Consider the following 12,273-nt stretch of genomic DNA (forward strand, 5'->3'; position numbering starts at 1 on the left):
TTTGCCTTTATCCAGTCTGACGATTTTTATCTTTTAACATGTTCCTGCATTATAATTATTGAGTAGGTTTATATCTACCTTACTATTTGCTTTCTATTTGTTACTCCCATTCTGTATATTTTTCCCCTTTCTTTTTGTCTTTCAATCAATCCATTATGTTTTAAATATTTCAGTTCATTATTCTTAGTTTGTTAGTTAAACATACTTTTACTATTCCTTTAGTGGTTACCCTAGATATTCCAATGTGTTAATCATTGTGTTAAACATTGTATTTACCTCTTCTCAGCCATTACTATAACCTTTGAATTCTCCGTTTTTTCATCCATCTCCTATCTTGCATGTTTTTGTGCATTTTGTATTTACACATGTGTTAAATCCCACCAGATGTTATTATTTTTGTTTTATATAGTTATTATTTAGATCTACCTATATATTTACCCTATTATTCTAAATTTCTTCCTACATTACTGTGTTTCTATTTAGAGTAATTTTCTTATTGCCTGGAGAACTTCCTTTAGTATTGTTTTAGTTTGGATCTGAAGGTGACAAATTCTTACTAGTTTTATTAATTTAAAACATTTTTATTTCATTTTCATTCTTGAAAGGTATTTTTGCTGGGTATAGAATTCTTAGTGACTGTTTTCATTCAGCAATTTAAAGATTTGTCTTCTGAGTTCCATCTTTTTTTTTTTTAACGTGTGGAGAAGTTAGCTATCAGTTTTGGCATTTTTATTTGAAAATAATTTCCTACCCCTCTGTGGCTTTAAAGAGTTTTCTCTTTGCTGTTCATTTTTAGCAGTCTTATTCTGAAGTGCTTAGGTATTGTTTTCTTTATTATTCTGATCAATATTCATAGCAATTCTTGAATTTGTGGCTTGATATTTTTCTTCAGTTTTAGAAAATTCTTGGCCATATTTTAAAAAAATTTTTGTTTCCGCCCATTTCTGTCATTTTGTCTTTAGAACTCAATCACCCATTTGTTGAACTTTGTAATATGTTCCATGTGTCACTAATGCTCCTGTGTTTTTTATCCTTTTGATTTTTTCTGCTTCAGTTTAGATATTTTGTATTGACTTATATTCTTGTTTTCTTTAGGTATAGCCAGTCTGCCATTAAGCAAAATTAATTTTATTTGTTTGACTTTTTGTGTTCTAGGATTTCCATTTAATTGCGTTTGTAGATACTGGTTATCTGTGGAAATATTAGTAGTTATTTAACATGTTTCAAGATATGTATCTATTGTCTTTCATTATCTTCATTAATTTCTGAATAAAATAGAGTACAGCCTTTCCTTGACTAGTTAAGTTCCTGGATAATTCAGTGTACATTATTACATCATGATAAAGTACTTTGGGTTTATGTGTAAAATAGAGTTAGGATATATAATCAGATTTTTCACTGACATGAATGTCTGGACATTTGAAAGTCATGTGAAAGTGGGACACTTTTTCTTGGTGCAGTTATGTCTCACTCATTATATGACATCTAGAATTTAGGACCCCTATTCATTAAATGCTAGAATCACCTCTAAACCAGCAGTCTTCAAAGCAAATTTTTAAATGCCTCTTGAGATGGTACGGCCTCATGTAGGAGACCTGGTTAACATCATGAGGCTGAGTCACTGGCAATGAAACCTTGAACTCAGGGCCTCTGCCAGGTTTAGAAACACACTTAGTAGGATGTGGCTTTACCTAATTGAAAGTGAGTGTTAGTACAACTCAGCCATTTAGTGGATGGCCAGTTTAAATGGCCAAGGGGCTGTCTAGAGGAAGAGTTAGGGATTGAGAACATGCAGCAGAGCTTTAAAAGCTACGACACAGCTGTGGCATGCCAGATCACAATAGAATTGGCCTGGCATTCAGTCAGAAGCAGAGAAGCACTTTTAGAGCAAAGGTCTTGACTGATATATTAATCTAGAAGGCAAGATCTCAAACAGCTTAGATTGAAGATGGCTATTGCAGCAGCAAGGATTTTCAAGGGCAGCATGTTGAACTTAATGCTATCATCCGTGTATCCAACTTTTCAGCAATGACATCACAAAATAGTTAGCAATTCTCCAAATTTGAGAATATATGCTCATCTATCCATCCATCAACTCATTCAAAAACATTAAGTGCCTGCTATGTTTTAGTCACTACAAGAATACAAAGCTACCTATATATAAAGAAATTGTCCCTAGTCTTGGGAAGGGAGAGAGAAAAGTCAAAAACTAATTATAAAATGAATGATAATGATCTAGTGGAGGAAGTTGACAAGAAAATAAATAATTTTAATATGAGAGATAATGGTGTAGCTATAATTTAATTTCATGTGCAAACATTTTGAATGTTTACTTTTTTCCTCCATTTCCCTTAGGAATATGAAATGAAGTCTCTGGCAGCTGAATTAATAGAGAGAGAAAGAAATTATAAGCTTAAGCTACAGTAAAGTCTCCCTCATATCGGGATTACTTAAAGTGGAAAGATGAGGCACATGTTTTACTCATAATGGAATTTCTGTGGTTAACATCTCTAGGAATTTATAATGGTTAATCTGTCATAGGGGTTCTCTTAGATCAGGCTGTCACTATTACAGGATTATGTTAGAACAAGTGGAGAACTGGGTGTAAAAAATAGACAGTCACAGAACTCAGCCTGTATTTCTATTGCTTCAGAATTTGGAATGAAGAGGAGCACATTCTCTGGGTATTTTATTTTATTCTATATTTTGAAGATATCCTATTTTGTGTGTGTATGTGTGTGTACTACTCTAGAAGTATAGTTTCTATAGCACTCGGTAGTGGAATATGTACAAACATTTAAGCAATGGAAAAGTTATCTTCTTCTTATCTTGGAAGCTGGAAATTCCAGCAGGGATTTTCTATAGCTCTAAATGCTACACCTACTCCCTCTGTCACAGAAAATATCGTGATCAACAGGCTTAGATTGTGGCGAGTGTCCGAGCTCATAGCTAACATTTATTGAGTACTTTCTAAGGACAAGTCACTGTGATAATACAAGTACATTAACTTTGCATTTGCATATTAGGAAACAGAGACTCAGAAAAGCTAAGAGATGTGTGCGAAGTCCTAAAGCTAAGAAGTAAATGAACTTGTGTTTGAACTCCAGTTTGCCTATTCTACCATTTTAGCATTGCTACCTGACTTACTGTGGTATATAACCTATGTTCATAAACCAAGCCTGTGGGTATGGAGGTGGGTTTGGTGGGAAAAACATAAGCTTTGAAATCAAATGGACACTGGTTGAAATATAGGCATTAATACCATCAGTTACAAGCTTTGGGACATTACTTAACCTCTCTGAACCTTGGTTTCCTTGTCTGTAAAATGGAGATGATAAAAATCTATCTTAAAGGTTTTAGGAAGAAATAAAAAGGTGAAAATGCCAAAGAATTTGGGACCCAGAAATTGCCCTCTTTGTCCTTGTTTTTTTTTTTTTTCTTTGTAAAACAAAACTTAGAGGACTAAGCCTGGCTTTGTGGAAGCAGGTGGAGCTTTGAGACATGAGGTAGTGGAATATTTACTTGGTTAAGGAGGCAGAAAAGGCTAATCTGAGGAAGTGATATTTCAACTGAGACCTGGAGGATGTGTGGAAGTTAGATTAAGAAGGGTGGGAGTATGCTGTTGCCGGCATGCGAACATATTGGGCAAGTAAGTCCCTTAAGCTTCACAGTCCCTTTATCTGTAAATGTAGGCAGCACTGCCCTAGTGTGTCCCACCTGGGTAGTCTGTTAAAGTCAGAGAGTAGAAGTAAGAGAGATTTGAAATGGTAAGACTGCTATACAATATAAGGCATTGTTATTGATATTATATGATAACAGCACAGAATGAAAAAAAAAAGGCTGGGTTTGAATCCCAGATCTAGCCACTCCTATTAGCTCCTAATAGCTGAGCTCTGGACAATTCACTCTGCCTTTTCACACCTTATTCCCTCATTTATAAAATCAGAGTCATGATGTCAGTTTCACAGGACGCTGTGAGAAGTTGTACCATCATGAGTATGTGGAGGACCTGGGAAGCACTTGGAGGTAGCTTGTCCCTTTCCTTCCATCTCCCTACCTCCACCCTTGGCACCACACTATTCTAAGACTTCTGTACCAAAGCATGATGCTAGCTTACTATGTTGTTCAGGGTCTCTTGCACAAAGACATTTTAAAGCTATAATTAGCAGCAATCTTTTCATCTGTGATTCATGCTGTTGTTTCTGTATACAAGTTGATACTCTTATAGCTATGCCTTCAGGTTTATCATTTTAAGACAGCTGGAGGAGGAGATCAGGTACAAGCTAATCATGCCAGGATGCTGAAATGGGAAACTGCTTAGGTTTTTGATGTGTAAAACAAGAAACTCCTTAGGGGGTATTATATGAAACAAGCCTTTGAAATAGGTCTCAAACAGGAAGTGGATCACAATTTTGTTTTTTAATTAACCTGTATTTGCTCCTCCTGAAAGGAGAGAATTTAATGTAAATACAAAGTCTCACATCTTTTCTTAATGGTAAGTGTCCTCTGCTCCTTTTTATTTGGGACAGGATGAGGAGCTTTACATGAACTTTAAATTGAGAACAAATGGAAAAGGTATTGTTTATCTAAGCTGTCTGAAGAAGGGCACTTGGGGAAAGAATTGCACTCTAAAATAACCTTATGAAAGTTATTGATTTGTTTCTTCATGGTTCTCTGACAAACAAGGACCATTATTTCTGTGCCCGAATGGGAGCTGGGTCAAAGAATCCTTTTTTATAGATTATCTTTCCTGAAAACCAGACTTGTCAGGAAAATGAACCTCCAGAAATGAAGACATGAGACTTAGTTGAATATTGCGTCCTGTTCGCTGCTTTGAAGGGCAAGTAGGAAACACTGTTAATTTTTAAAAATTTTACTGAGTACAAGAAGGTTTGGGGATAGCTCAGGAAATTTAGATAAATTGCTACTGTTATGTATTTGCTAAGTGCTTTTTATTTAAATTCCCTCCCTCATGACATTTCAACTCTGTAGTCCAGGGTCTATCTACATATAGTAGACTGGGGAAAAAGCATAACATTTTTTGTTTTTTTTAACTTATATTTTATTTTATTGTTATTATTTTTTTGAGACGGAGTCTCACACTGTTGCTGGTGCTGGAGTGCAGTGGCATGAACTCGGCTCACTGCAACCTCCGCCTCCCAGGTTCAAACGATTCTCCTGCCTCAGCCTCCTGAGTAGCTGGGATTACAGGCGCCTGCCACCATGCCCAGCAATTTTTTTTCTATTTTTAGTAGCGATGGGGCTTCACCATGTTGGCCAGGCTGGTCTCAAACTCCTGACCTCGTGATTCACCCTCCTTGGTCTCCCAAAGTGCTGGGATTACAGGCGTGAGCCACTGTGCCTGGGCACCTTATATTTTAAAAGTAACTTCAAAAGATCACATAAATTATATATATATAAATTATATATCTTTGTTGAAAAACGGAAAATACAGATAAGGATAAAGGAAAACAAAAAATCATCTGGAACTCACACACAGAATTATCTACCCCTCACTTACTGGTTTATATAATTCCACAGTTTGTTTCTATGCACATAGATATATTTTTATTATAAAAATATTATATCTACATACTGTTTTGTAACTTGAAAACACAGCTTTTGGGGAGCTTTATTCTTTCTTTCTCACTTTTGGTCTAAGAAGCCAAGGGAATTTAAAATGAGATGAATTAATCAATAATTAAAGTAGGGTTATTACACCATTTAGATGAAAGAAAATTTATGTTGACAGTTGATATACTGCTCTTTAGAATTCTATAAATAATCCCCCCCAGAAATTTGAGTACTTATTAAAGATATATTTATTGTTTATTATTAGCATTAATCAAATATTCAGTTAATACTTTCCCAAGTGAAACAAGTTGTTTTTTTTTTAAAGCACCTTGCTATTACTTTGAAGTATTTGGGGATGGAGGCATTATATTATTTGCAAGAACATTTTATTCATATATTATTAAAAATATTAAAAGCTGTTTACAAAGATATTTTGATTGCTTTTTAGGCTTGTCATAATCTAATCCTTTAATCTATCTTCTAGTGAAAAGCTATTTTAAGAGTATTTCTTTTGCTGAGTGTGTTAGATTGGAAAGGAGGATTTTAAAGTGTCGGAATTGCAGTAGCAACATGGAAAATCTGTAAAACTTAGTTTACAATCTTATTATTTTGGATTTTATGGCTTTATCCAAAGTTCTAGCTATTGAAGAACTCTAGCTTCCCTGCTTTCATAAAGCAACTTTATGTGACCATATAATTGATTTGTAAAGATTAAGACCTGAAAAACATGGCCATCTGTCCAGGCCTTGGTAAAGGACTCATTTTACTTAAAATTAACCATAACACATTATTTAGTTCCATAGAGATACAAGGAAGATTTTTTTTTTTTTTTTTGAGACAGAGTCTCACTCTGTCTCCCAGGCTGGAGTGCAGTGGTACGATCTCGGCTCACTGCAAGCTCTGCCTCCCGGGTTCATGCCATTCTCCTGCCTCAGCCTCCCAAGTAGCTGGGACTACAGGTGCCCGCCACCACGCCCAGCTAATTTTTTGTGTTTTTAGTAGAGACAGGGTTTCACCGTGTTAGCCAGTATGGTTTCAATCTCCTGACCTCGTGATCTGCCTGCCTCGGCCTCCCAAAGTGCTGGGACTACAGCTGGCTGATACAAGGAAGATTTTTCATAGTCCAATACCTAGATGAAGAAAATTTTTCTGTAAACATAGTTTGACATTAATGTAGTAATGACATTCAACATTATAAAGATTTTGTAGTGACATCATTTAAACATTGTTTTCTCAAGCTCTCACAACCTATCTGGAGTATCTCAATTCTTATGAATAGATATTTTTGTGTGGGTAAACAAACTCAGGGTTGATTATTAATTAATTCAGTCAACATACAGAAACTGTGCTAAGTGAATTTTGAGATATACAAAGAGGCATCAAATGAGATCTCCTTGTTTGAAGAGTCATAGTCTGCTGGGAAGACAGATAGGTAAACATATCAGGAAGGCTTCCTAAGCCCAGATACATTTAAACTTTGAATTAACATAAAGAAAAACTATGGTTTTGTGAATGAAAGAATGAAAGTGAATAACCTAATCCATGTTCTTAGAAGATACTGTTTACAGTTTAGTAAGCTGAGTCCAGCGACTGAGGGCTGCTTAAAAGTATAATGGACTGCTTTCAAGTTTGGAGGTCACTGTCAAAATAATTGAAGTGCAGAGAAGAACTCACCTCAAGAAGTAAGAATGTTGCATCTGGAGAGAATAAATATGGCTGACACTTAGAGTCATACCAAGCTTAAGGGAGCACATATAAGCTGGCATGGCCAACCAATGTCTGGATCAAAGACATGGCCCATGATTATACCAGCTTAGTGAGATAGAGACTTTTTGAATTTCCCAAGTTGTCTTGAAAACTCAACCTATAGATTCATTTCTCCCTTATTCAACAATGTTCTGGATCCTCTAAATGCTAGGGTCCTAATTAAGTAATAATTTCACTCTGCTAGGTTTTACTTGTGTAGACTGGAATGAGAAGATGGGAAAGTCAAAGTACTTACAGGACTGTTTTCCCTTTGAGAAAATGAAATAGAAGACATTTGCTGAATGCCTGTGACATAATAGAAAACATTCAGATTAAAAATAAATTACATTTAATGGTCCCTTAATAAGTGCCAGACACTGTTCACATATCTTTAAATACAGCATCTCCTTTGATGCTTTCAATAAACTTATTGAATAAGTACTTTCTCATTTCTATTTTACATATGAAGAACCTGGGCATAGACATGTTAACTCAATAACAGACTCAGTTAATAAATGGTGTCACCAGGATTCAAACCTAGTCAGTCTGTCTCCAGAGCCTGAGTCCTTAGGTCTCCTAACAACTCTGTGAACTTAGGCAACTGGTTCAATCTCACTCATCCTGTTTTCTCATCTGTAAAATCGAAATCATAATAATAGTGCCAGTTTCATAGGGTTGACATGTATGTAAGGGCTTTGTGTAGCATTGACTACAGATACTTTCTCCAGCCTTGCAGGAAGATGGCAGAGGTGGGAAAAGCCACCCTCCCTCTATTCCACAATTGTCCCTGTGGTCAGCACTTCCTGCTCCCAGAGTGGGGAGCGTAAGTGATCAATAAATAGTAGCTGCTGGCTTTGTGAAGCAGTCATTTTTATTTAATCTGTATCCTGAAACCAAGATTGTTTTCTTGAAATCAGCAGGAAACATACTACATTGTGCTTGGGAATAAACTTGTTTTTCCTCACCTTCTTGTTTTATTTTATTTTATTTTTATTTATTTTTTTGAGACAGAGTCTCGCTCTGTCACCCAGGCTGGAGTGCAGTGGCGTGATCTTGGCTCACTGCAAGCTCCGCCTCCCAGGTTCACGCCATTCTCCTGCCTTAGCCTCCCGAGTAGCTGGGACTACAGGCACCTGCCACTGCGCCCGGCTAATTTTTTGTATTTTTAGTAGAGACGGGGTTTCGCTGTGTTAGCCAGGATGATCTCGATCTCCTGACCTCGTGATCCACCCGCCTCGGCCCCCGAAAGTGCTGGGATTACAGGCGTGAGCCGCCGCACCTGGCCTTTTCCTCACCTTCTTGTCATTGCTCTTTGGGTTAAGAGTAGACTGTAATAGTTACACTATCGCCAATTTTGAATAATGTGCTATAGCAATAAAAAGAAAGAAATTCAGAGGTATTCTAAGCAAAGTTCTGGTGCTCTTCTGCTTTGATTCAGTATTTTTGTAAATCAGACACTGGGAATGTAATCTCACCTCAGATAGACTTTATATTTTCTAAATGACTTTGGATAGGCCACAGAGTTTGAAGCACATTCCCTGAGAAGTTATGAATTTAGCATTTCTTGACTTTAAAGGGTGATTTTATTTTTTGCTTGGAAATGTTGTGTATATCCATGTAAATCTACACCAATGTTGGTATATTAGTCTTGGTTCTCCAGAGAATCAACAATATATTCATGTATGTCCTATTGGATATCTCTCTAAGACAGAGGCAGAGAGATTTATTTTAAGGAATTGGCTCATGCGATTGTTGCGACTGGCAAGTTCAAACTGTATTATAGAGCAGGTCAGCAGTCTGGGAACTTGGGCAGAAATGCTATATTTTAGTCTTGAGGCTGAATTCCCTTTTTTTCCAGGAAACCTCAGTTTTTGTGGTTAAGGTCACTAACTGATTGGATGAGTCCACCCATATTACGGAGGGTCATCTCCTTTGCTTAAAAGTCAACTGATTGTTCATGGTACTCTCCTCTACAAAGTACCTCCACAGCAACATTGAGACTAGTGTTTGACCAAACAAGTGGGCACCATAGCCTAGCTAATCTGGCACATGAAATTAACCATCACATTTGGTTTCTGCCATTTTGTGTGAAAATGTCCATTGCTAGCATCCACCAGTTTCCTAGCTCATCTCAGCTCTAATTGGATGTTGGTGTTCTGAGGACTCTGTCAGGAGCTTGGAAACTTATCTTACTCTTCCCTAAGGTATTTTAGTAGGACTCCAACTACTTGTTGACTAAGGAAAACAGGGTGAGAAAGTTTAGAAAGGAGGGAACAGGCCTTCATTAAGCAACTTAGGAACTATGAACTCTTGCTTCCTAAGGATCTATAGTGTGCCAGGCCAAGGATAGTTCCCACTTCAGGCACCCACAGTCTGGTCCAGCAAGGCTAACAGGAATATAAATGAGTGCAATAAAGTGTGACAGAGCCAGGCTCAGTGGCTCATGCCTGTAGGCCCAGCACTTTGGAAAGCTAAGGCAGGCAGATTGCTTAAGCCTAGGAGTTTGTCACCAGCCTGGTCAACATGGTGAAATCCTGTCTTTACAAAAAATACAGAAATTATCTGAGTGTGGTGGTGCATGCCAGTAGTCCCACCTACTTGGGAGGCTGAGGTGGGAGGATCAGTTGAGCCTGGGAACTTGAGGCTGCAGTGAGCTGTGACCATGCCACTGCACTTCAGCCTGGTGACACAGCGAGACCCTGTTACAAAACAAAACAAAACAACAGTGTAACAGTGCATGCAGGAAAAAGTGAGGTCACAGAGGGATAGTGAAGAGCTATATCTGAATGGCAGTTAAAGGTTAGGAATGATTCATCTCTGAGATGCTGAGACTTAGAAGAAGCTTCTTGGTTGCAAATGCTTCTCAGGAAAAGTCAGAGAAGAGTAGAAATCCAGGGGAGAATGAGATATGAGAACAGGAAAGAGGAGACTGGGGTTGTCCAATAGTGTTGACCAAGTTGTCAAGGCCAGGGAGACAGGTGAGGATCAGATTATGGGGTCTGCATTTTATCTCATTGGAGGTAAAGATGAGCCATGAAATAGTTGCATTTATTTATTTATTTATTTATTTTTTGGCTTTGAGGTTTTTTTTAAATTTTTTATTTCAATAGATTTTTTGGGAACAGGTGGTGTTTACATGGAGAAATGCTTTAGTGATGATTTCTGAGATTTTGGTGCACCCATCACCTGAGCAGTGTACACTTTTAAACCAGAGAATAACATGGACAGCACTCTTCAAAAAGATTTAGTGTTTGAAATTTAGCCAAACAGTATGGCTGCTTTCAACTCTAATAGGAATTTGGGCTAGGAAATCTCTGGGAAAATGAATCTCAGTACAGCCCATGGGATCTTTAGTGTTTCAATCTGAAGTCATCAGAGCAGCCTTTCAATGGACAGAAACAGGTATCTGTGGAAACTATGAGATAGTTGGTTTCAAAGTTACTTCAAAATGGGCACAACTGAAATGTGGATTCAGCATGAGGGAAGGTGAGAAATAGGGAAGGAATTTCTGAGACCCTTAACTGAGCCAGGGTTCACTTTTCTGTTTGTGACCATTGTTTTCCTTTCCAATTTGTGGAGTAATAACATAGTAACATTAACTTATGTTTATTTAATTCTCTCATGTTCATGACCCCAAATAATTTGTGAGATCCTTATGGATACTGCCCACACTTATGCTTCATTTATACCTCAATATGCCCAGCACCCAGCCAGGCACAAAATAGTCACTCATACATGTGTTGCTGCATCTGTCTTTAAAAATCCAACTACTTACTCAAATTCTTGTTTCTGATGAATGTTAGACGATGAAGTAGCAAAGAGCTGAAAAATGAAGCCTGTGGTGCTTATAGTATCTAGTGGCGAATACTGCTTTTAGGATGCTGGTTAGTGCTAGTCAAAAGTGTCATTTTCCTTTAAACATGCTCCAGTGGTTTCTGCTAGTTAACAGCAAAGCGAAACTTCAAGTCAGGGAGCAACTTGTCCTCCTGTGGTTTCAGGCCAATCGATGATTTTTACTCTGGGTATTGACAGCTCTCTGCCGCATCCCCTTGTCTTTGGCTACATGGATTGACTATTGTGAAATGGATTATACTGATTATATTGCCTTGTGGGGTTTAATCAGTGCCCAGCAAGTACTGTGTGTGGTGTGCCTGTGACTTTTCTTTGTCTTGTAATTGTCCAGGATGTGGGACTATTGATGGTGCAGCTTTTGTGTGCTCATACCCTGACTGATCAGTTTTTAAATCAGAGCTTATGCCTCTTTGCAGGATGCCACAATTTGGAAGCCCGATTCATGCCAGAGCTGCCGTTGCCATGGTGATATTGTTATCTGCAAACCTGCTGTTTGCAGAAACCCTCAATGTGCCTTTGAGAAGGTACGGTATCCTAATTGTGTCCTAAATGTATTGGTAAAGTCAGTGAAGGGTCAGGTTTTTGGATCATTTCAGACATTTGTTTTTGACATTTATTCTAATCTCTAACTGGGAGCTTAATGAAATGCAGAAGAGAATTTTAACGTATTGCATCTAAGAATATCCTATTTTCCAGAATTTTAACATATCATATCAAAGAACATCCCAATTTCCATTTATTGGGCATTTACTCTGGACCAGGGACTTGGCTTAAGGTCTTAATAATGTTATCCCATTTAATATTATGTGGGGTAGGTATCTTTATTCCCACTTTATAGATGAGGAATGTGAAGCCTGGAGATTTTAAGCAACTTAACCATGATCATGCAATTAATAAACTGCTGCCCAGAGATTTTACCTCAAGTCCGACTGATGCCAAAGCTACTGACATTAACTTCAACATGCATGAACCATCGAATGGATTGAAAGTCAGAACTGACTTATTGAAAAAGATTTTCTAAAAATATCATTTGGGTCTGCCACTGATTGTATTATTGTGCTACCATTGGGCTCCCTAGGAACATAAGCAAGTCTTTGACTC

The 12,273-nt window shown here is 37.5% G+C and overlaps 1 protein-coding gene across 3 annotated transcripts in view; it reads left to right on the plus strand.

Annotated features, from left to right (window-relative positions):
* FRAS1 (Fraser extracellular matrix complex subunit 1) overlaps window positions 1–12,273 on the plus strand; it is a 484,406-nt gene that overhangs the window by 167,118 nt on the left and 305,015 nt on the right. For all 3 annotated transcript variants that reach the window (XM_004038871.5, XM_055385587.2, XM_055385586.2), the window contains exon 3: window positions 11,589–11,696. In XM_004038871.5, coding sequence (XP_004038919.5) covers window positions 11,589–11,696 — 108 coding nt within the window. The remainder of the gene's footprint in view (window positions 1–11,588; window positions 11,697–12,273) is intronic.

This window comes from Gorilla gorilla, chromosome 3 (assembly GCF_029281585.2).
Source record: "Gorilla gorilla gorilla isolate KB3781 chromosome 3, NHGRI_mGorGor1-v2.1_pri, whole genome shotgun sequence".
NCBI classification, from domain to species: Eukaryota; Metazoa; Chordata; class Mammalia; order Primates; family Hominidae; genus Gorilla; species Gorilla gorilla.